The following is a 21,800-nucleotide window of genomic DNA, read 5'->3' on the forward strand; positions in this document are numbered from 1 at the left end:
TAGAAATTTTTACCATATTTTGGCTTTCCCTGGAAAGATATTTATTTTAATTGATGAATTTTTATTTTTTAAAAAGACTTTTAGAGCAGTTTTAGGTTCACAGCCAAATTAAGAGGAGGGTACAGAGACTTTCCATCTACTTCCGGCCGCCACACACGCACAGCCTCTCCCATTATCAACATCTCCCACGACAGTAGCACATTTGTTACAATTGATGAACCTACGTTGACACCTCATTATCACCCAAAGTCCATAATATACATTCCTGTTCACTCTTGGTGGTATATACTTCATAGGTTTGGACAAATGTATCCACCATTGAGTGTTTTCACTGCCTTAAAAATCCTCTGTGCTCCACCTATTCATTCCTCCCTGCTCCAACCCCTGGCAACCCCCAAGGTTCCTGCATGTCTCTTCGTAGCTTAATAGCACTTTTTTTTTTAAAGTGCTGAATAATATTCCACTGTCTGGATGTACCACAGTTTTTCAGTTCACCTACTGAAGCATGCCTCGGTTGCTTCCCAGTTTTGGCAATTATGAATAAAGCTGCTATAAACATCTGTGTGCAGGTTTTTATGAGGACTTAAGTTTTTAGCTCCACTGCATAAATACCAAGGGGTGCAATTGCTGGGTCATAGGTAAGAGTATGTTTAGTTTTGTGGGTGCAAGTCCCTGCCTGCAGTCTCTAGGGAACTACAAAATGAAGGGCCTTGTTCCCAGAGCCTACAGGGGATCTTGAAGCCCAAAGGCAGGGCATTGTGGTGGCTCTATTCTTTGCTGAATCCACTAAGTATCACTTGCCTCTGGCTCCCCTTGAGATAAGAGGAAATAGCATCGTGACCACTAGACATTGTCCTATATAACTTGACTGAGTATGTTAGCAGAGGCTGTGAGGGAAGGGTAATGACTTTTGGAAGGGAATTAAATCAGGAACCAGTCTACATAATGACAGGTCAAAGCATAAGGTAACCAGGGATGGCAAAGAAATGACCAGGTGTGTTTCTTTCTTTCTTTCTTTCTTTTTGGCTGAGTTGGATCTTTGTTGCTGCATGTGGGCTTTCTCTAGTTGCGGCAAGCGGGGGCTACTCTTTGTTGCGGTGCACGGGCTTCTCACTGCAGTGGCTTCTCTTGTTGCAGAGCACGGACTCTAGGCGTGCGGGCTTCAGTAGTTGTGGCCCGTGGGATCAGTAGTTGTGGCTCATGGGCTCTAGAGCGCAGGCTCAGTAGTTCTGGTGCACGGGCTTAGTTGCTCTGCAGCATGTGGGATCTTCCCAGACCAGGGATCGAACCCGTGTCCCCTGCATTGGCAGGCGGATTCTTTTTTTTTTTTTTTTTAATCTGTATTTTTAATCGCTACTCTTTTTTTTTAAATTAATTAATTAATTTATTTATTTATTTTTGGCTGTGTTGGGTCTTCGTTTCTGTGCGAGGGCTTTCTCTAGTTGCGGCAAGTGGGGGCCACTCTTCATCGCGGTGCACGGGCCTCTCACTATCGTGGCCTCTCTTGTTGTGGAGCACAGGCTCCAGACACGCAGGCTCAGTAGTTGTGGCTCACGGGCTCTGTTGCTCCGCGGCATGTGGGATCTTCCCAGACCAGGGCTCGAACCCATGTCCCCTCAATTGGCAGGCAGATTCTCAACCACTGCGCCACCAGGGAAGCCCCTAGCAGGCGGATTCTTAACCACGGCGCCACCAGGGAAGCCCCAGATGTGTTTCTTAAACAGATTATTATAGTAAACAGTGTTACTGTTTTATACAATAATATATTTCCTGTGGATTCAAATTATATGAAGAGTGTAAAATCATGTGTTAGAATGAGGTGTGAAAGCCATGCTCTGCCTTCCCAGAGCAGGAGTTGCTGATGGAATCACGGAGGGTACATGGAGGCTTCAGTTGTGTTTTATTTCTTTTAAGAAGTTGATGTAGATGGGTCAGCATGTTGATTTAATGGGATAAGTGGTGGGTTCTTTTTAAACTGTTTGCCCTAATTGTCCTGTCTCTTCCAGAAAAACCAGAACCATTAGTCTTTCACCTATTGTGCCAGGTACTTTCTTGGTTTAAGGAAGTGAGCATGTCTTTAACAGACACTGCTTCTAAGAGTTCTTACGTGTCTTGAAAGCTCCTTTCCAAGCTGGAAGGAAATGGCCAGGCAGTGACCTGGAGGCTTTGTGTTGCTCACCCACCCACCCCGTGGACTGTGGGTGTCCCTGTCACTTGGGCTGTCTGCTGGTGGACTCTGCAGTTCCTGGTGGTGAGAACATTCCCTTTCCCATTCTGGGTCGATCCCTACATATCAACCTCATCCATTTTAATGGCTGCACAGTGCCCATGATTTATTACCCACTCTGCTCTTGGACACTTGGCTATTATAGATGAGGTTGAAGCGGACTCCTCACTCTGTTTTTTCCAATACCCACTGCCAAGCTTTTTGCTTTGAGGAAAAAAATAGTTTTGGTGAGTCCTCCAAATCCAGCTCTATGACTAGACAGCTTAACAGGAGTCAAGGGTTTCCTCAAATATCACAACAGGCCCACCTGCATCCCATGAGTGGTTTACTGAATGTTTGACTTCAGGGGCGGTCCCTCAGTGCCCTCCAGACGGGGCTTTAACCTGCCTTCCAGGACCTTTTCTTGTTCCAGAGCTGTCCTGGCATCTTGGTAGCTTGTCTGAATACCATTGGCATCTACTGGAGGGAGGGGCAAGGAACTGGGAGAATAAGACCTTATAGTGACCCTTTTCTTCTAATTTAGACTTTGTTTGAGATGTAAAACCAGTGAAATTATTTAAGGGAAGGAGAAGTTATTAAGGATTCTGTGATCTTGAATTTTCTGCCTGGCTTAAAACAACTGTGCCTTAAAGATGGGCATCTCTGTCTCTCTCTTTTAAACCTGGAATAAAGATTGTTATTTTTGGAGGTGATTGCAGATTGAGTTTCTGTGGGACAGTTAATCCGGTCTCTTGAGTGAAATGATACGTGTAAAGCTTTTGGCACCATAGCTGGCACAGAGTGAGCTGTCGATGAATGATAGATGCCAACTTACAGTTGTCCCCTTCTAGTGGAAGGCCTCCTCCCTCATTCAGCTTTTTTTGTTTGTTCCTCAGAGAATCACATTTTGGAAGACGTGAACAAATGTGTCATTGCTCTCCAAGAGAAAGATGTGGATGGGCTGGACCGCACAGCTGGTGCAATTCGAGGCCGAGCTGCTCGGGTCATTCACGTGGTCACCTCAGAGATGGACAACTATGAGCCAGGGGTCTACACAGAGAAGGTGCTGGAAGCCACCAAGCTCCTCTCCAACACAGGTGCGGGGGCTGCCTCCCTTCCGTGTGCTCCCCACACACAGATGGCCTGGTGGCCAGGCCATCCAGTTAGTGCAGGCCCTGTGGTTAGGAAGTAGGACGCTGGGACCCAGTTTGGTCTTAGGACAAGAATTCTGGAAGGTATGTCAGATTTGTGAGAAGTTGGTCAGCCACATTAAGGCCTCACAAACACATTTCCTTCATGTGTGTCCCACGATTAATAATGGGAGTTATTTTAAGATGAACATCTGAGTTATATCTCCTGTCAGTGAACACAGTAAATTAAGGAGGGTCCCATTCTAGCAAGGCCTCAAGTTAATCCCAGTTCTCAACCATGTAAATCCTATGTTGCAGAATCTGCCCAGAGACAAAGAAGATGATTTGAGTCTGTAAAATACAGCATTTGATTTATTTCAACCATAAATACTTCTCACATAGGTAGAAGCAGAGGCTCTTCATCATGCACCCTGCCTCTTTGTGTCTAACTGAGGGATTTAGGGAGGGCTGGTAGAGCAATGATGTTTGCAGGGCCAGCAGGATCTGCCATGCTCTCTTCTCCGCAGTCATGCCACGTTTTACCGAGCAAGTGGAAGCGGCCGTGGAAGCCCTCAGCTCGGACCCCGCCCAGCCCATGGATGAGAACGAGTTTATCGATGCCTCACGCCTGGTGTACGATGGCATCCGGGACATCAGGAAAGCGGTGTTGATGATAAGGGTGAGTAACTGCATTTCAGATGTTTTAACAGCTTCTTTCTTATCATTTGCTAAACTTGAGCAATGCGTCATTTTGGAACTCAGCAGATGAGTGGCAGTATATTAAAACCATGAATCTAAAAGCTGTTAGAATGAGATATATTTAATTACGTTGTCTAAAATGACTTAGTTGCAAGTTAGAGCCCAAACTTGGGCTGAGAAGGGGAGCTAGTATGAGTTGGCCTTGACGATTTACTTTAAGTTAAACAATTGCCACAAATATGAGGCTTCCGTTTGAGTTAGAGGGAAACTACAGAAAATAAAGGCTCATCAGTTAATTTCAGAGAAGGGAGTATTTCCTGAATGCAGGTTGAAGCTCTTCTTTACATGGAGCACCCCTCGCCTCAAAGGTGGCAGGCAGGCAGGATGCTAGAACCCCAGGGTTTTGAGGGTGAGAATGAGGGGCTGTGGCAACTCCCGGGCTTGGGGCCAAGCGTTGAGCCCTCTCACCGTAGCTGAATGGAAGTGCCACCTGCTCTGGGCCCCATGTGACCCATCCTCTCTGAGGCAGCAGCAGTTCTCACCATCTGAGACAATGTCTAGGGCCCCCTGTGGATTAGCATGCACAGAGGGGTTTTGAGAAACTACTGACTCCTCTGTGATCATCCCCAGTGTGCTGCGCTGGGACTCACAGCTGCCCTTTCCATAGCAGTTGATCCCTCACATGCTGTTCTGAGCATGAACAGCTCTGGAAGCTGGGAGCAGAGCCTCTGCCAAGCTCCCCCAGGCTCACCTGGACCTCCCCCAGGCTCGGGCCATCCCTGCCAGCAGTTGGAATGCAGGGTCTGCCTGCTGAGTAGACAGCTGCTTTGCTATGCTGACTATCTAGTCGGGTCAGGGGAGTTTCAGTTACACCTTCATGGGTTGCTAGTCAAACCTCCCAAGGTAGGCAGGGGTTCTGTCTCACTTTTTACCCCCTCAGCTGGAAACAGAGGCCATTTCTGAGGCAGGTGCATTAGGCTGGACCCATTCTGTATGCAGTGTAGAAATGCTTGGGCAAGACTGCGTTTCTCTCTGGGGTGAGGAGGAAAGAGAACTATTCAAGGGTGGCCTGGTTGGCTGATGGCTGTCCCTGCAGGCCCAGGTCACCTGGACATGCTGGGGTGTGGGGGGGAGAGCTGGGGGAACCTTTTTGCTTTCTTCACGCCTGCTGCTGTACTAGAGAGCAACCCATGCTCAGCAGGGCCTGGCCCAGTTGAATGCAAGGTTAAACCCAGCAGCCAGATCTCAGTGGTGTGAAGGGATCCCTGGGTCAGGTGTACCGGTGGTGGTAAAACACAGCCCTATTTTTCCAAAGTTCTTTGCATACTGACAGACACTTAGAGAATAGAAGAAACATTAATGATAATGAGGAGTTGCTGGGTGTTTGAGGTTAATGCCTTTGGGGTTTTACGTGAGCTGGTACTGCGCACACTCCAGGATGCCTGCACATTCCAGGGCCTGTTCTGTGGAAGCAGATCGGGTTGTGGGAAACCACACCCTGGGAACAGCCAGGCAGCTTGGATTCCTCTTCACGTCTGTGACTCTAAGCAAGTTTCCTTATCTTTCTGAGACTCAAATGATGGTGTTGAAGGTTTTAATGGGATGAAATGGAGGTAACGTGTTCAGCTCAGGGCCTGGCATGTAATAGCTGTTTCTTGCGCACTTACTGCTGTGTTGGAGCGTTAAGTATGACAGAGGCCCTGGCAGGCTCGGTGAGATAGAACCCGGGGTGTGGTCAGCTGGGAGGGCCCAGAGCAAGGGCAAAGTAGGTCTGCGGCAGCAGTGGTTTAACTCCTCCCGTATTGTCTTGATTTTAATTCAGGAATCATCCTTCCAACCCCCGGGCCTCTCAGTTTCTTGATGTCTTATCCTCCCCCAACCTCAACCTCACTTGCCTAGTCTTACCCAGTCCTTGTCATTACCAGTATCTACATCATCCCAGTGTCAAGTTTCCCCCTTCCGTCCGCTCACTGTCTCTGGTGCTGTGACTCCCAACAGTCCTTTGAGTCCATCAGGATCTTCAGCCCGTTGGCCCTCCCCACTTGCAACCCTCACTCAGCCCTTCAGGTCCTTGCCTCACTCCTTTTCTAGCTTTGAGTCTGGTCCATCAGTATAATCTCCTTTGCCCCCTTTTATGTCCTCTTATTTGCCTTGCAAAATACAATCCTAGTGAAATTCCTTCTCCTGCTGAGCATGGTGTAGAAAAGTGCAGCCACCCTGACTGGGGTCACCGAACCCAGGACCATCAGGGGGCCCTTGATGCCATGCAGCCTCGCCCACACAGCCATAGAGTCTGGCAGCATTTCATACCTTCCTGCTTGCCTCCCCATCTGTGCCCCATCCTGCGTGTCTGGCCTCAGTGTCTGTTGCATTGAGGATCCTGAAGCAGTTAGAACATCTTCTCCTGGCTGAGCCCGTCCCCTGCACTGGGTCCCATTCTCTCTTCCTCCAGCACCTTCCCCCCAGCATACAAACATGCCATTATTTCTCCTGTTATAAGAAAATCTCCTGGCCCCCCTCCTCCTCAGTCTCCTTTGCTGGTTTATCCTCATCCCTCATCTTCTCAGCCCCTTACCACTGGTACACCTTGTAGCACAGTTTTTCACCTCTCTCTTTTCTGACTGTACTCATTCCCCTGGTGCATAAAGACGTGAGAAAACCAGCAAGAGGTTGACTCTCCTGCGGTCCACACTCATCTAGCCACCTTGCCTACTGCCTCTCACTTGTCTAATAGGCACCTCAAGCTTATTATTCCCCAAAGTGAGCTCCTCATCTCTCTCCACCCTGTTTTCTCATATCAGTTGATGGCAAATCCGTCTTCCACTTGCTCAGGCCCGAACCTTGGATTCACCTTTGATTCCACTTTTTGCCTCAAACCCTGAATCTGATTTATCAGCAAATCCTGTTGGATCTACCTTCACAATAAATAGAAACTCTGAACACTGTTCCTACCCTGGTCCAGGCCACCAGCATCTCTCACCTGGATTCATGCAATTGCTTGCTTCTCAGCCAGTCTCCCTATTTGCATCCCTGCCTGCAGTCTCATCCACAGAGCACCCAGGGTGATCCTTTTAAGCTTCAATTAGATCACGTTATCTACTGCCTAGTACTCTCCAAAGGCTGCCATGTCACTCAGTCCTTACACTGGCCCACAAGGCCTTCGAGGAGCCAAACCTGTCACCTCTCTGACCTCATCTCCTACTGCTCCCCCGCCTTTGCTCCCAGGGCTTCAGCTGACACTGTGCCGTAAGGACAGTGAGCTGAGCCCCTACTGTGGCCTTGCTATTCATCCAGTTCCCCAGGCCGTTCTGTTGATGACTCCGTCCTGCCGGAACACTCCTCCCCCAGGTACCTCCTGTGCTCCCACCTTCATTGCCTTCAGGTCTGTGCTCCAATATCACCTTCTCATGAGACCTTTCCTGACCACCGATATAAAATTACAATCCTCCTCTACTGCTTACTTATAGCACTTATAGCACTGATCACTTTCTTTTTTTTTTTTTTAATTAATTAATTTATTTATTTATGGCTGTGTTGGGTCTTCGTTACTGTGCGAGGGCTTTCTTCTAGTTGTGGCAAGCGGGGGCCACTCCTCATCGCGGTGCGCGGGCCTCTCACTATCGTGGCCTCTCTTGTTGCGGAGCACAGGCTCCAGATGCGCAGGCTCAGTAGTTGTGGCTCACGGGCCCAGTCGCTCCGCGGCATGTGGGATCTTCCCAGACCAGGGCTCGAACCCGTGTCCCCTGCATTGGCAGGCAGATTCTCAACCACTGCGCCACCAGGCAAGCCCTGATCACTTTCTAATAGGTCATGTGATTCACTTTTGTCATTTTTCCCATCAGAATATATGTGAGAGCAGGGATTTTTGTCTGTGTCATTTTGTACCTTCAGGGCCTAGAACAGTGCTTGGCACACGCATATTCAGTGAATGAATGAACGAATAGGAGATATTTGGTTTTCTTGGCAAGAACAGTTCTTGGGTCTGTGATGGGCTATCGAGGAAGGTGGGGAAGTGGAGATCCTGTTAGGAGGGCACCCCTTTGACAAAGCTCCTCCACAGACTGAGGCTCAAGTGTCTGTGACCTCAGGATTAAAATGGCGAATGGCAGCAAGACTCCAGGATCTTGCATTGCCGTGTGACTCACTGGTTCCTCGAGTGACCCTGGCTGTCTTCACCTCCTCATGGAGGGGCAGGCCTGGCCTTTGCACCTGTACAAACCCAACATACTCTGGGCAGTTTTGGATGCTTCCTCACAGGAAGCCCTTGGGCTGGGCTTGGATTAGGTCCTGGTGCAGATGAGGGACTCGCCTCACTGCCCTCCTGTCACAGGCCAGCCGGCTGGGCTAAGAGCCAACCCCAGCTGTTCTGCCTGCTGCCCTGTTGCTGATAACTTCCAGAAGATGACATTATGTTTCAAGTCAGCAGCTAATCATGAGAGGCTGGAGAGTGTACAAAATAAGAATTTTATTTTATAATTAAAGCAAAGAGGTAGGACCAGTAATCGGTCCCTTTGGTATTTATTCAGACCTTATCTGCCATATTCTCTCTTTAATAAAAGTAAGTACATAAAAATACATTGCCTATTTTTACCTCTCAAATCAGCCTTTGGTACCCTAAGAGAAGTCCCCGTATTAGTTAATTCATTTAATTTTCTTTTTGTCATACAATAGGAAAGTTATAAGAATCTGCTTAATGTTGTATGAAACTGCTATTTTTAATACAGTACCTTTTCCACCCAGGACAACTCTCACCTTTGTCTTAAGATGCAGGTGTTGGAGAAGTACGTTAAGAAGTGAAAACCTTTGTCAAGCAAAGAGTGTCGACTCATTGGTAGAAACTGAAACCCTTATACCCATAAAGGACGTGTGTCCTTTGGGAAGTACTGGTGCGGTGCCTTTGCTTGCTGTTTGTTGAACGGGCCGCCTGGCACGTGCATGAGCTGAAGCAGGGCCTCAGACAAATACTGAGCGATTGTAACTTTATTCCTCACGACTGTCTGAAATACTGCAGAAAATTCTGGATGTCTATACATCAGGCTGTGGGCCCAGAGGCCTGGGGCAGCTGGAGGCCTAGGGTTGTGTTTGACTTGTGATTTCTGTCTCGGTGGCAGACCCCTGAGGAGCTGGATGACTCGGACTTCGAGACGGAAGACTTCGATGTCAGAAGCAGGACAAGCGTCCAGACAGAAGACGATCAGCTGATAGCTGGCCAGAGTGCCCGGGTAAGGACCAAGTTTAACTTGTCCTGCAGACCCTCCCTGTCCCTCTGTGTTCTTGGCTTTTTCTTTTCCAGGAAAACACTCTCATTATTAAGAACACCATTTTTCCTCTTGTTTTCTCTGGCAGTAGGACCTAAGTTGTGGCACCTGCTAGTCAATTGTAGGTTCATCCAAAACGTCTTCTCAGCTGTGCCCTGAAGCTTTGGTTTGTGAAGAGCCCTGAGTCAGGAAAGCCCTAGGATCTAGTCAATGCAATGTTTGTTAATAGGACAGTGAAATTCAAAAAAGATTGCTGTCTTTGCCTATCTCAATGATACCATAGGCATGAACTATTTAATTATTCATGGGTTAAAAAAAATAACAGTGGTACATTCAAGAAAATCAGAGCCATTGCATTCATTTAAGTCATTAAATCTTCAATCAACTGCATTTATGTTTTTGGGAGGATGCCAAGAAATATTACTAAGGAGTCTTTTTTCACCCCTTAGAAGAAATTTTGAACAGCGGGTACATCCCTACTTTAAGCCCCACTCGGTCCTAAGCATTTTGGGAAGCTGAGTGGAGAGGAGCCCAAGGCCCTGAGTCTGTGACTTGAGGTGGGCAACAGGCCTCCAGGTGCTGCGGTGATAAGGTTTAAAATGCCGTCTCAAGTACCTAAAAAGTATACTCTGCAGCAGGTTCTCTTCTGCCTGCCTGCCTGCCTTCTTTAAAATACACATTCTAAAACTACTTCTGGGTCACCTTGCAAAGTTGGAGATGTATTACAGCCACCGGGCCTGCCACGGACTCCGTGTATCAGCCCCTCCCTCATCTCCTCTCCCCATGGCAGGAGGCAGAGGATGAAACTTTTTTTTTTTAAGGTTCAAATGAAGTTTATTTTTTTTAATATTTTAATTTTATTGGAGTATAGTTGATTTACAATGTTCTATTAGTTTCAGGTATCAGCAAAGTGATTCAGTTATACATTCTTTTTTAGATTCTTTTCTCATATAGGTTATCACAGAATATTGAGTTCCCTGTGCTATACAGTAGTTCCTTGTTGGTTATCTCTCATAAGAGATATATATGTGGTAGTGTGTGTATGTTCATCCCAAGCTCCTGATTTATCCCCCTGCCCCCCACACGTTTCCCCTTTGGTAACCATAAGTTTGTTTTCGATATCTGTAAGTCTGTTTCTGTTTTGTAAATAAGTTCATTTGTATCTTTTCTTTTAAATTATCAATAGATTCCACATATGAGTGATAGCATATGATATTTGTCTTTCTCTGCCTGACTTAATTCTTTAAAAGTTTCATCCTCCGAAATGAAGTAAGTTAAGCAGATTCTGTCCCTGTGCAGGCGTGATCATGAAGCTTCTGTACTGGCCTTCAACCCCTCGTACCCTGTTTTTCTCCACACTAAAACTTGTTCTTGAAAGTGGGTCGGGAATTCAGGCTGCTGTAAACTTCGGTGCAAAATGGCTCTTCAGGCAAAATGAAACCTATTAAAGCATTAGCCTACCTGTGTCATAGATTGCTTGGTGGAAATATTCTTGGCTAATGCACTGTGAGAATTTCATATTCTCTTTATGTAAGAGCTTCCTGGGCTTCTGATTTTAGGCGATCATGGCTCAGCTTCCCCAGGAGCAAAAAGCAAAGATTGCGGAACAGGTGGCCAGCTTCCAGGAAGAAAAGAGCAAGCTGGATGCCGAAGTGTCCAAGTGGGACGACAGTGGTAATGACATCATCGTGCTGGCCAAGCAGATGTGCATGATCATGATGGAGATGACAGACTTTACCCGGTGAGCAGTGCCCGGCCCCAACCTGCTACACGGAGGGCTGCCCCCCTCCCTGCAGGTCACCTCACACAGGCAGGACGTGCTGCTCTGTACACACTTTTCTGTTCATCTCCACCTACGAGGGCTTCAGCTACGATCATTCTTGTTCCCTTTTTTCAGAGGTAAAGGACCGCTCAAAAACACATCAGATGTGATCAGTGCCGCCAAGAAAATTGCTGAGGCGGGATCCCGGATGGATAAGCTTGGCCGTACCATCGCAGACCATGTAAGTGACAGACTTGCCACATGGGCCTCGAAGTTCATCCTGGGACTCTGGCAGCCCAGCGGTGATAACAGTGTTTTTCATGAGACACAGCACTTTTCCCATCTCAAAAATTCTTAACTCGTCAACCCGCTTGACTAATATCAGCATAGAGTTTTAAGGATTTCTGTATTCCTGTTTCTTCTTTGACAAGTTTTATAAGGCAGGCCCAGTTTGCATTACAGCACATCTCTGGAGTAGGTGTGTATGTCCTGAAATCTTCCCTTGGTTGACAGCTAAAACCAGCCTTTACTGTTGTTTATTATCTCCCAGATCTCTTCAGGATGTCAGCTCTGGGCAGGAGCTAATTCTGCAAGCCCTAATAATACACTGAAACTAGGTGTATAAGAGCCTCTTCTTGTGGAAGTATTGCAGTATTTCATGTGAGAATCAGGAGCCTTTTTGGCTAGTGCTTTGGAAGGCTGACGTGCCCAACTGGGGACAGACATCTATGTCCTCAATCACCCAGCCTTCATCCCTTCATTCTCTGTATTGATATGTCCAAAAAAATGTGGTTCCTACCTCCTGGAAAGTTTACAATATATTCCCCTTGATGCTCCAAGATATTATCAGCTGTAGTTACAAACCCTTCCCACTCCTTTCCCTTAAGTATCCACACGCTCAGCCTGCATTGGGGTTGCGGGACAAGTGACAGTGGTTTCTCATTGCTCAAGCCAAAGATTGGGAAGTCATCCTCAACTCCCCTCTTTCATGTAATAACCGATACTCGGCCCTCGTGCTTCTACTGGCCACATGAATCTCAACACCATCTATCTGGTCCTTCCCTCTTAGCAGCCCCCAGCTGAGTCCTGACACGCATGGCCCACGCCTGCACGACTGTGGCCTCTCCTCACTGATTTCCTGCTCTCTCCTCTGCACTCCAGCCTCCACACAGTTGCCAACACAGTCGTCTTATATGATCATCTTAAAATGCAAATGAGGTATGGCTTTGCCATGCTTCAGTAGCTTCTTAGAATAAAATTCTAAATCTCCAGCATGGTCTGCACCCCAGCCTCACAGGAGGGAGGTTTTTGCATAAACAAACACTTGAGAGAGGTGCTTTGTTCCTTCTTTGGGTGAAGTCTCCGAAGCTGGCCCTGAGCTTTGGCAGCAAGACAGGCGTTTCCCTGTGACTGGTCGTGACCCCACGGCTCCCACGTGCTCTTCTTGCTTTGGTTGACTCACCCGTTCTCCGTCTGCCTAAAACGACTCTCCTTTCATCAGGTGTTTACAGAATGCATCATAACTGAGCAGATAAAGTCCCTCTGAGCACAAGAGCTATTTGGATGGTTATCACCTAGCTCACAGCACTCTCACTTTTCTCCAGAACCAGACTCTCGCTTGCTGAAGCTTTTTTTTCACCTTTAGGGGCAGGGGCTGCAGCAGAGAGTAGCCTAGGGCTATGATGGCCCCAGGTAATTGGGTAACTCCTCTCTCTTGCCCTTTGCTCCAGCAAAGGAGTAAAGAAGCTGGTGGCACACTGAGCCTTTCAGAAATATCTGTGGGGGTGGGTGTGTTTGGGCCGGGCTCAGAGTGCTTGGTGCTAATTCTGCTCTCCTGTCAGTGCCCAGACTCAGCCTGCAAGCAGGACCTGCTGGCCTACCTGCAGCGCATCGCCCTCTACTGCCACCAGCTCAACATCTGCAGCAAAGTCAAGGCTGAGGTGCAGAACCTCGGTGGGGAGCTGGTCGTCTCCGGGGTAAGTTCCATCTGTGAAGAGAGCTGGTCAGTGGGAACGTGCTAGGAAGTGTGCTGTGGGAAAACTGGAAGTTTCCTCTTGGTCCTCAGAGGCCAAGGGCTGCACATTGGCTACTTCCTGCAGAACTGCAGCTCTGCTTGGTGACAGCTAGGAGCTCTTACAGTGCTTGCCTCTTCCCCTTTGCTGACCACTCCACAGGTAAAAGTATTTTTATCTTCGTCGCTTTTCTTCCCCCAGAGAGAACTGAGCCTGTTCGGAAATTGCAGAGATGACATATAGGCTTTCTCAAACCCCCTCCCTGCTCAGAGTTCCCAAGTAGTATCTCTTCCCTTGTCACCTGGGGCAGGGGAAAGAGGACATCTCGCTCCACTGAAGCCCTGTGGCTTCTGCTAAACCCCACAGAATATCCTTTCAAAGAAGACTTGGTATGTTGGACATACTCATACCATTTGCTTACCTGCTACAACATAAATGCCCCTGTCTCTGGGGAGCAATTATCTATATTCTCTAAATGAGAGAGGAGACTCCCTGGGTCATTACTGAAAGCACTGGGTGGGGGGGGGGTCTCTGTCTAGGAGGCTAACTTATTGCCACCTCCCCCTGCACCATGGCCGTCCGTGGCTGTTCTCGGTGCTTATGGTTATAGCTCTGCCATCACGCAAAAGATTTCGGCAGATCCTCCCCCAACTTGAGTGAGTGAATGAAAATTTGTTGAGGGGTGGGGGCAGGTAAGGTAATGGTACCTTAGGTTTTTATCACTCCTCCCTTCTTCAAAAGACCTGAAACACAGGCATTTTCAGGGTATTTGGATAAGAGCACCCAGTCATTGGGAGAGCCAATCAGGAGCAGGGCTGCTGCCCCACCCTGTCCTGGTCCAGGAGGAGAGGGGACTCCGCTGCCAGGGACTGACAGCCTCCAGCTGGACCGGAGGGTTCAGGCCCTCCGGTACCTAGACGCAGGCCCCTGGGTACATGTGGGGTTGGAGGTCAGGCCTGTGCTCACCTCCCTGTCTGTGCCTCTCAGGTGGACAGCGCCATGTCCCTGATCCAAGCTGCCAAGAACTTGATGAACGCTGTGGTGCAGACAGTGAAGGCGTCCTATGTGGCCTCCACCAAATACCAGAAGTCTCAGGGGATGGCTTCCCTTAACCTCCCTGCTGTGTCGTGGAAGATGAAGGCGCCTGAGAAAAAGCCCTTGGTGAAGAGAGAGAAACAGGATGAGACACAGACCAAGATTAAGAGGGCATCTCAGAAGAAGCATGTGAACCCTGTGCAGGCCCTCAGTGAGTTCAAAGCTATGGACAGCATCTAAGGCTGCCCCCAGCCCTCAGGGCTCCTAAAGATCTGTCACTGTTCTTCACTCGTGTATTTGCTAAATAGAACACTGATGTTAGATTCCATAGGAAAATAGATTTCAGACCTGGCCAAGCTGGTGAATTTTGCAAAGACATACTTGTGTTTAAGTCAGTCAAAAGTACTTTTAGAATTCAGGAGCATATATCTAGCTATATTTTTTTATAAGCGTAAAAATTCCATAACCAAAGAGAATCCCACATTAACTTCTTAGTAACACTGTTGACCAAGTTGAAATGCCTGTCCTCCTAGTGGTGGCAGGCAGCTGTAGGGTTTGAGAGAAGGGGGTCTGACTCCACCCTGGTTCAGGGAGAGGGCTTCCACTGGTTCCGGCAGTTTGACTGGTATTGAATGACCAGATGACCCAGAGTAAGCAACCTGGGCATCTTAGGAGGCCCTGGAAAAAGGAACATTCCCAGAAAGGTCTTCAGAGGGACAAACCACACGAAACTGAGTCAAACATAAATGTATCATGAAGAAAACTGATTACTCTCTTTATGACATGAGAATTTTAATGCATGGTTACAATAACTAATGTACTCTGCTGCAGGACATTAATAAAGTTGCTTTTTTCAGGCTAGAATGTTGTGATGCTGTAATCAGAACATGCTTTTTTCCCTTTCTTCAGCTTCAAATGCAAATTCATCATTGGGCTCACTTCTAATAATTGCAGTGTTTCCTGCCTTGGGCTTATGAGAGAAGCCTGACAAAATAGTGTTTGCTTAGGCAGTAATTTAGACTTACCTTATTTGTGATTACTATAGCGATTACTATAGCTACAAGGTATAATTTTACTTATTTAAATTTTATGAATTTGAATGTTTTTTACACTAACTTTTCCCAATAAAGTCCAAAATGAAACCAAGTCTAAGGAGCCAAAGTCCTTTTCTTTGCCTTCCAGTAGAGTCGAGTTTTACATTAAACATCTCCTGGATTTGCCTGCAGCATCTGCAGTGCTCTGGGCCCTCCCGCTGTCCCTCGTTCCCTGGATGGTACTGCCCAGTGAGGAGCTCAGCCCCTGGGCCTCTTCTCTTCTCTGGTTCTGCTCACTCCTGATCTTAGCCAGACTCCTGACTTTAAATACCATCCAAATGCCAACTTCTCCCAGAACTAGACTTTTATAACTGCGTGCTTCCTAAACTCTCCACTTGGATGTCTTCGTAAGTATCTCAAACTGGACCATCGATTCTTCCCTTTGAAATATATGCTGGGTCCAACTATTTCTCACCAGTTCCGCTTGCCATCACCTGGTCTAAGCCCTCATCACTGCATTAATTTCTATTCGTGTGTAACAAACTGCCCTAAAACTTAGCAGCTAAGACAACAAATATCACCTCACAGTTGCTGAAGGTCAGGAATCCAGGGGCAGCTTAGTGGGAGGTTCTGACTCAGGGTCTCTTATGAAGCTGCAGTCTCTGGAGGCTTGTGAGCTGGAGCGTCCACTTCCAGGCTCTTTCACGGGGCAGGTGAGCAGAAGGCTTCGGTTCATGCCAGGTGGGCCTTCCCATGGCAGCTGCCTCCCCCCAGAGTGAATGATCTGAGAGAACGGCAACCAGATGGAAGCTACAGTGTTTTATAAAAACCTGATCTCAAAAGCAATGTCATCCCTTCAGTATTCTATTGGTGACACAGACCACCCCTGGTCCACGGTTGGAGGGCACATGCCAGGAGGTGGCTCCCACGTCTGTACGGGGACCACTGCAGTAGCCTACCCTCCACCAGGCTTCCCTGATGGTCCCGCTCCCACGGCAGTCACGGTAACCCCTATATACAAGTCAGAGCATGTCATTCTCTTAGCTCAAACCTTTCAGTGGCTTCCATGTTCTAAAAGAGTCCTAAATGACGGGTTTGGCCTCTTGTTGTCTCTGGCCTTCCCTCTCACCAATCTTTGTCATTTGCCCTTTACACTTGTGGTTCCACTTTCCCCAGAGACCACTATTTCCTCTCAGGATTGCCTTCAGGTGTCTTGTCAAAAGTCCCCTTATCAGAAAGACCTCCTCTGATAAATCCTTACCCTGCCTTCCTTGTTCATAGCTTTGAACTATTTACGCATCCATTTGTTTCTATTGTAAGCTTCACAGGGACAGGAATCCTTATTTTGTTATCACTGACTCTCCAAGGCTCAGGACACAGTAAATGGCCACCCTGGGGATCCCTCGCGGGGCCAGGCCCACAGGCACTGGCCTCCCTTTACTCAGCCGTTCCTACTGGCTGACTCAGAATCCATGCTGACGCTTGGAACATTTGCATGGCTTTTGTTGCCATCAGTTTCTCACATTCCGAAACTGTCTTCCGGGCTTCAGATACACGTCTGTCCCCAGCTGCTTCACCCCATCCGCTGATGTCCTACAGCCCTGCACCCCAGTGCCAGGTTACCATCCAGTCTATCTCCCCACTCAGCCCATCTACTTCTCAGAGGCTGAGCCCCAGCCCTCGTCTGGACAGCCACCTCCCTCAGCCCCCAGCATCCATTATCCATTCTCCACCTGGTGGCAAAGGAAGCTTCCAAAAACTTCTCAAGAGTCGAGCCTCTGCATACAACCCTCTGGGGCCCCCCATGCCTGCCTCAAGAATGCCTGGCACTGTGACCCTGCCCTCTGCACCCACACTGCCCCCTGGAAGCAATTCCTGGGACACACCCGTGCTCTCCCTGTGAGCCCATCACTTGCATGTCCCAGTCATCACCTTTGCCATCCCAACCTTAATACCATTATTTACCTAAAAAGACTGACTTTTGTTGAGCTTCGCCTCCTCCTAAGCAATATCTATGAAATCATGTTTGATGTGCTACATTTTTTTCTAATACGTTAAAATAATTTTAGTAACTGCTCATTCATGCATCACCTAAAATCATCCCTTGTATCAATATCACAATGGGAAACAGTGGCCCACAACCATTCCCTGCTCATCAGGCCTTGGCTTGGCCCTCTTGGCCATGGCACGTGGTGTCATGGCGCCAGCCCTCACAGGACTGTCCTGCATTCCTTGGGGAAACGGCATTGGTCTTGGTCACCCCATTGCCCAGCAGAGGGCCTGGCACGTGCTTGACAAATAGCTGTTGAACCATTCGAGTGATTCATTGCTTTAAACCAATCTATCAGAAGATACTAGAAGGCAGAAAGCAGGTCACTGAGGAGGCACCAGAGGCCTTGCCCAGAAATCCTGAGATCCTCCTCTGCCCTCCTCAGAGACCATGATCGGAAGCGGTGTGGCCTGGGCTGAGCTCAGGAGAGACTCACCTCACCATGTCCTTGGGGGGATTTGCTCCTGCCCCTTGGCTACCGCCAAGAGAACTGTCTCCCCTCAGCATCCTGAGGCTTCTTGCTTCTCAGCCAGGGCAGCGGTGACCCTGTCACCTCCCTCCGTGACACCTCCTCCAGTGAGGCCTGGCCAGCTCCCTGCCGGATGGCGCCTCGCCAGCCTGGCATTCTGGGCCTGGCCGCCCCACACACCGGCTCTGGCCACGACCTGTGCACAGGTTGGGCAGAGCCCAGCTGCCCTCCCCCCTGCCCTGCAGCGCCTCCCACAGCGCCTAGGTGGACACTTCAAAGGCCCCACCTCCCCTCTGCAGCCTTAATCCTCACAGCTTCCGCTCTCCACTCCACTGAAAGAAGAAAGGAGGAGCGGCCACATGCTGGGGACGCCCAGGGCCCCCGTCAGGCCTTTACCCACATCCCCACATTGCTTGTTTACAGCCTGGGAGGTGTTGCTGCTATTATTGCCCCTCAAACTTCACAGGTGTGGGAACTGACTCAGGCACGGAGCCCTCACCCAAGTTACACAGCTCACAAGCCGCCCAGCCCCTCCTCCCAGCCGCAAGATCCAGTCCCTCTAAAGCCCAGGTTCTGACCATCCCTCTGGAGCCCTAGACGGCAGCAAAGGGGCTGGCGCCCCCAGTCTTCCTCCCAGGAGGCTGACTCGAGGAGGCCGGCAGCTGGGAACGCCCTCACGCTCCCACCACACCTGCCCCATCCCCGCACGGGTCCTCAGGACTCTGCCTGTCGGGATGCAGGAATTCTCCAGGCTCCTGGGTAAAGCCACCCCCTGACTAGTCACTGGATCCCGGCCCACTCAAGGATTTTACCCCTCAATTCTCCCCTCCATTTCCTGCCTCGCCAAGTTTTCCTTCCCCCTGGATCGTTCTCATCAGCACACAAAACATGTTCTGATAGCTCCCAGAGTTTAAAAAAAAAAAGACAAAAAGCTCTTCTGAGTCCATGTCTCCCCTCCCCTTACACAGAGCTCCTCAGGTGAGTGTTCAGACCCCATCTCCACTGCCCGCCACCATTATCCCCACACGGTCCAGCCTCCTCTCAGCAGCACGTGCAGCCTGCAGCCACTCCCTCCTTCCCTGTCACACTTTCGCTAGATTTCCACCTCCACACCCTTCACTTACCCTGCTCCTGATATCCTTTACCAGCTCCTTCTCTTGATCTCTAATGTTGAGCTGGTCCAGCCCTCTGACCTTGATCCTCTTCTCTTCCTTGTTTCCAGTGATTCCTAAGCAGTGGTTTGCTGGATAATGTGCAACAACCAGCTTTTCAGGGTGGGGTTGGGAGAGACTGCATATATAACCATACATTTTGTTATACATTTTACTCCTATAAAGGAATTACAGCACACAATTCATAAATAACAAAATATGCAATATTCTTTACTCTAAATTCCACTGAAGCTTTCTTTGATTTTTGCTGAACTCTTGCATCCATAGCCAACCTATGGGTGCAACCAACAGAGTCTAGTTCTGACATGAATATTGGTTGATATTTTTGTTTACCTTAAGGAGTAAGGAAGTAAAACAACAAAAATATATGTGTGAGAATTTTACTTGTCAGTGAGTGACCTCTTTGCTGAATCAGATAATAGTTGTCAAATACTGTAAGACAATTTCCTCAATTTTTTGTGCTATGTATAGATGACACACTTTAAGTTTAATTGGCATTAACGTTTTCGTCATCACTTTCTCAAGTCTAGACAATCAACAAAACAATAAATTAAGCCTTGGTCTGTAGCATTTCCCAACTTCTATGGTGTAAATACTCCCACCACATCAGATTTCCAGCCACCCACGCGGTGTCCTGATAGTGGAACTGGGAAGAGAAGCACAGAAGCGCAGGAAGAGAAGCGTTTCCACCACTAGATGCAATAGACGGGAGTAATCTCAGGAGCAGAGATAACAGTCAAATGTTAGGAAAGGGTATGTTCTGAGTATTTATGACCTTAAAATTTTTTAGCTATAAATTTACACGGATTAAGATTCACTCTTTTTGGTTCACAATTCTGAGTTTTGACACATGCGTAGAGTTGTGTAACCACCACCACAACCAAGATACAGAACAGTTCCAACGCCCTCCCCAAGATTCCCCTGTGCTACCCCAAGGTCGCGGAAATGTCCCCTAAGTCCTGACAAAATGCTTTCCCTATAGTTCTGCATTTTCCAGAATGTCACATAAATAAAGCAAAAGGTTTGCAGCCTTTTGAGTCTGGCTTCTTTCAATCAGCAGCATGCATCTGAGACACATGCGTTTGCTGTGGCATCAGCAGTCCACTCCTTCCCACTGTGGAGCAGAAGCAGTGCGTGGATAACCACATTGGTCCATCCAGCCCCAGATGAGGAACATTTTAATTGTTTCTCGTTTTGTTTTGTTACAAATAAAGTTGATATAAATATTCATGTACAAGTTTTTGTATAAACAAAGATTTTTATTTATCTTGGGTAAATACCTAGGAGTGAGAATGGGATGCTGTATGATAAGAACATGTTGAACTTTATAAGAAACTACCCAACTGTTTTCCATAGTGGCCGGCATTCTTGCTTTGTTCCCAATCTTAGAAAAACAAAGAAGTCAGTCTTTGACTATTGAGTTTGAGGTTTGCTGTAGGTTTTTATGTGGTTTCCCTTCATCAGGTTAAGGAAGTTCCCTTCTGTTCCTAATTTGCTGAGAGTTTTTATTAGGAATGGATATTGAATTTTGTCAAATATTCTTTCTGCATCTACTGGGATGATCATGTGGCTTTTTCTTCTTTAGAAACACATCATCATGTGTTCCCACCATAACATATAAGCATTCCAGTTGCTCTGCATCCTCACCAGCATGTGGTATTGTCAGGTTGTGTTTGTTCAGGTTTTTTTTTTTTTAAAGCCACTTTAATAGGTGTCTATTCATGTCTCTTTGTGGTTTTAATGTGCATTTCCCTAACAACTAATGACACTGAGCATCTTTTCATTTGCTTATCTGTCATTTGTGTATCTACTTTGGTGAAATGTCTTCTCAAATCTTTATTTTTTAAAACTGGGTTGACTATTTTCTTGTTTTGAGGATTCTTTATATATTCTGGATACAAGACCTTTGTCAGATATATAATTTGCAAGTATTTTCTCCCTGTTTTTGGCTTGTCTTTTTATTTTCTTAATTCCACAGATCAAGTTTCTAATTTTGATGTTGTTCAATTTATCAATTTTTAACTTTATGAATTGTGCTTCTGGTGTTGTAGCTAAGAACTCTGCCTAACACAAGGTCACAAAGATTTATTTCCTGTTTTCTTCTAAAAGTTTTATAATTTTTCATTTAGGTCTATGTTTGGTTTTGAGTTAAATTTTGTATAAGATGACAGGTATAGGTCAAGGTTCATTTTCTAAAACATGGCTGTCCAGTTGTTGCTACACCATTTATTGAAGACGAATCTTTCTCCACTGAAGTGTCTTTGCACTTCTGTCAACTCAATTAACTATATTTGTGTGGGTCTATTTCTGAACTCTGTTGTGATTCATTGATTTATGTGTCTATTCTTTGACCAATGCCACACTGTCTTGATTACTATAGCTTTGTAGTTAAGTCTTAAGACCAGCTAGTATGAGTGAGTCCTCCGAATGTATTCCTCTTTTTTTTTTTTAAAGATTGAATTTAAAATTTTATTTTTGGCTGCATTGGGTCTTCACTGCTGTGCACAGGCTTTCTCTAGTCGTGGTGAGTGGGGGCTATTCTCTGTTGCGGTGTGTGGGCTTCTCCTTGCAGTGGCTTCTCTTGTTGTGGAGCACAGGCTCTAGGCATGTGGGCTTCAGTAGTTGTGGCGCGTGGGCTCAGTAGTTGTGGCTTGCAGGCTCTAGAGCGCAGGCTCAGTAGTTGTGGCACATGGGCTTAGCTGCTCCGCGGCATGTGGGATCTTCCCAGACCAGGGCTCGAACCCACGTCCCCTGCATTGGCAGGCATATTCTTATCCACTCTGCCAACAGGGAAGTCCTGTATTCCTCTTTTTCAAGGTTGTTTTAGCGATTCCAATTCCTTTGCATTTCCATATATTCAAATCAGACTCTTGATACCTAAGAAATTCCTACTTGGGACTGCAATGAATCTATAGGTCAATTTAGGGGGCAGACTTAACAATATTGAGTCTTCCAACCCATGAACACAGTGTG

At 47.4% G+C, this 21,800-nt stretch overlaps 1 protein-coding gene across 1 annotated transcript in view; it reads left to right on the plus strand.

Moving 5' to 3' along the window:
• The window catches only part of CTNNA1 (catenin alpha 1), a 188,116-nt gene extending 172,868 nt beyond the window's left edge, over window positions 1-15,248 (plus strand). The window contains exons 12-18 of the mRNA XM_059917194.1: window positions 3,103-3,303; window positions 3,864-4,015; window positions 9,147-9,257; window positions 10,853-11,034; window positions 11,191-11,296; window positions 12,897-13,031; window positions 14,055-15,248. Coding sequence (XP_059773177.1) covers window positions 3,103-3,303; window positions 3,864-4,015; window positions 9,147-9,257; window positions 10,853-11,034; window positions 11,191-11,296; window positions 12,897-13,031; window positions 14,055-14,342 — 1,175 coding nt within the window. The 3' untranslated portion in view covers window positions 14,343-15,248. The remainder of the gene's footprint in view (window positions 1-3,102; window positions 3,304-3,863; window positions 4,016-9,146; window positions 9,258-10,852; window positions 11,035-11,190; window positions 11,297-12,896; window positions 13,032-14,054) is intronic.
• Window positions 15,249-21,800: the final 6,552 nt, after the last annotated feature.

Source organism: Balaenoptera ricei, chromosome 3 (genome assembly GCF_028023285.1).
Source record: "Balaenoptera ricei isolate mBalRic1 chromosome 3, mBalRic1.hap2, whole genome shotgun sequence".
NCBI classification, from domain to species: domain Eukaryota; kingdom Metazoa; phylum Chordata; class Mammalia; order Artiodactyla; family Balaenopteridae; genus Balaenoptera; species Balaenoptera ricei.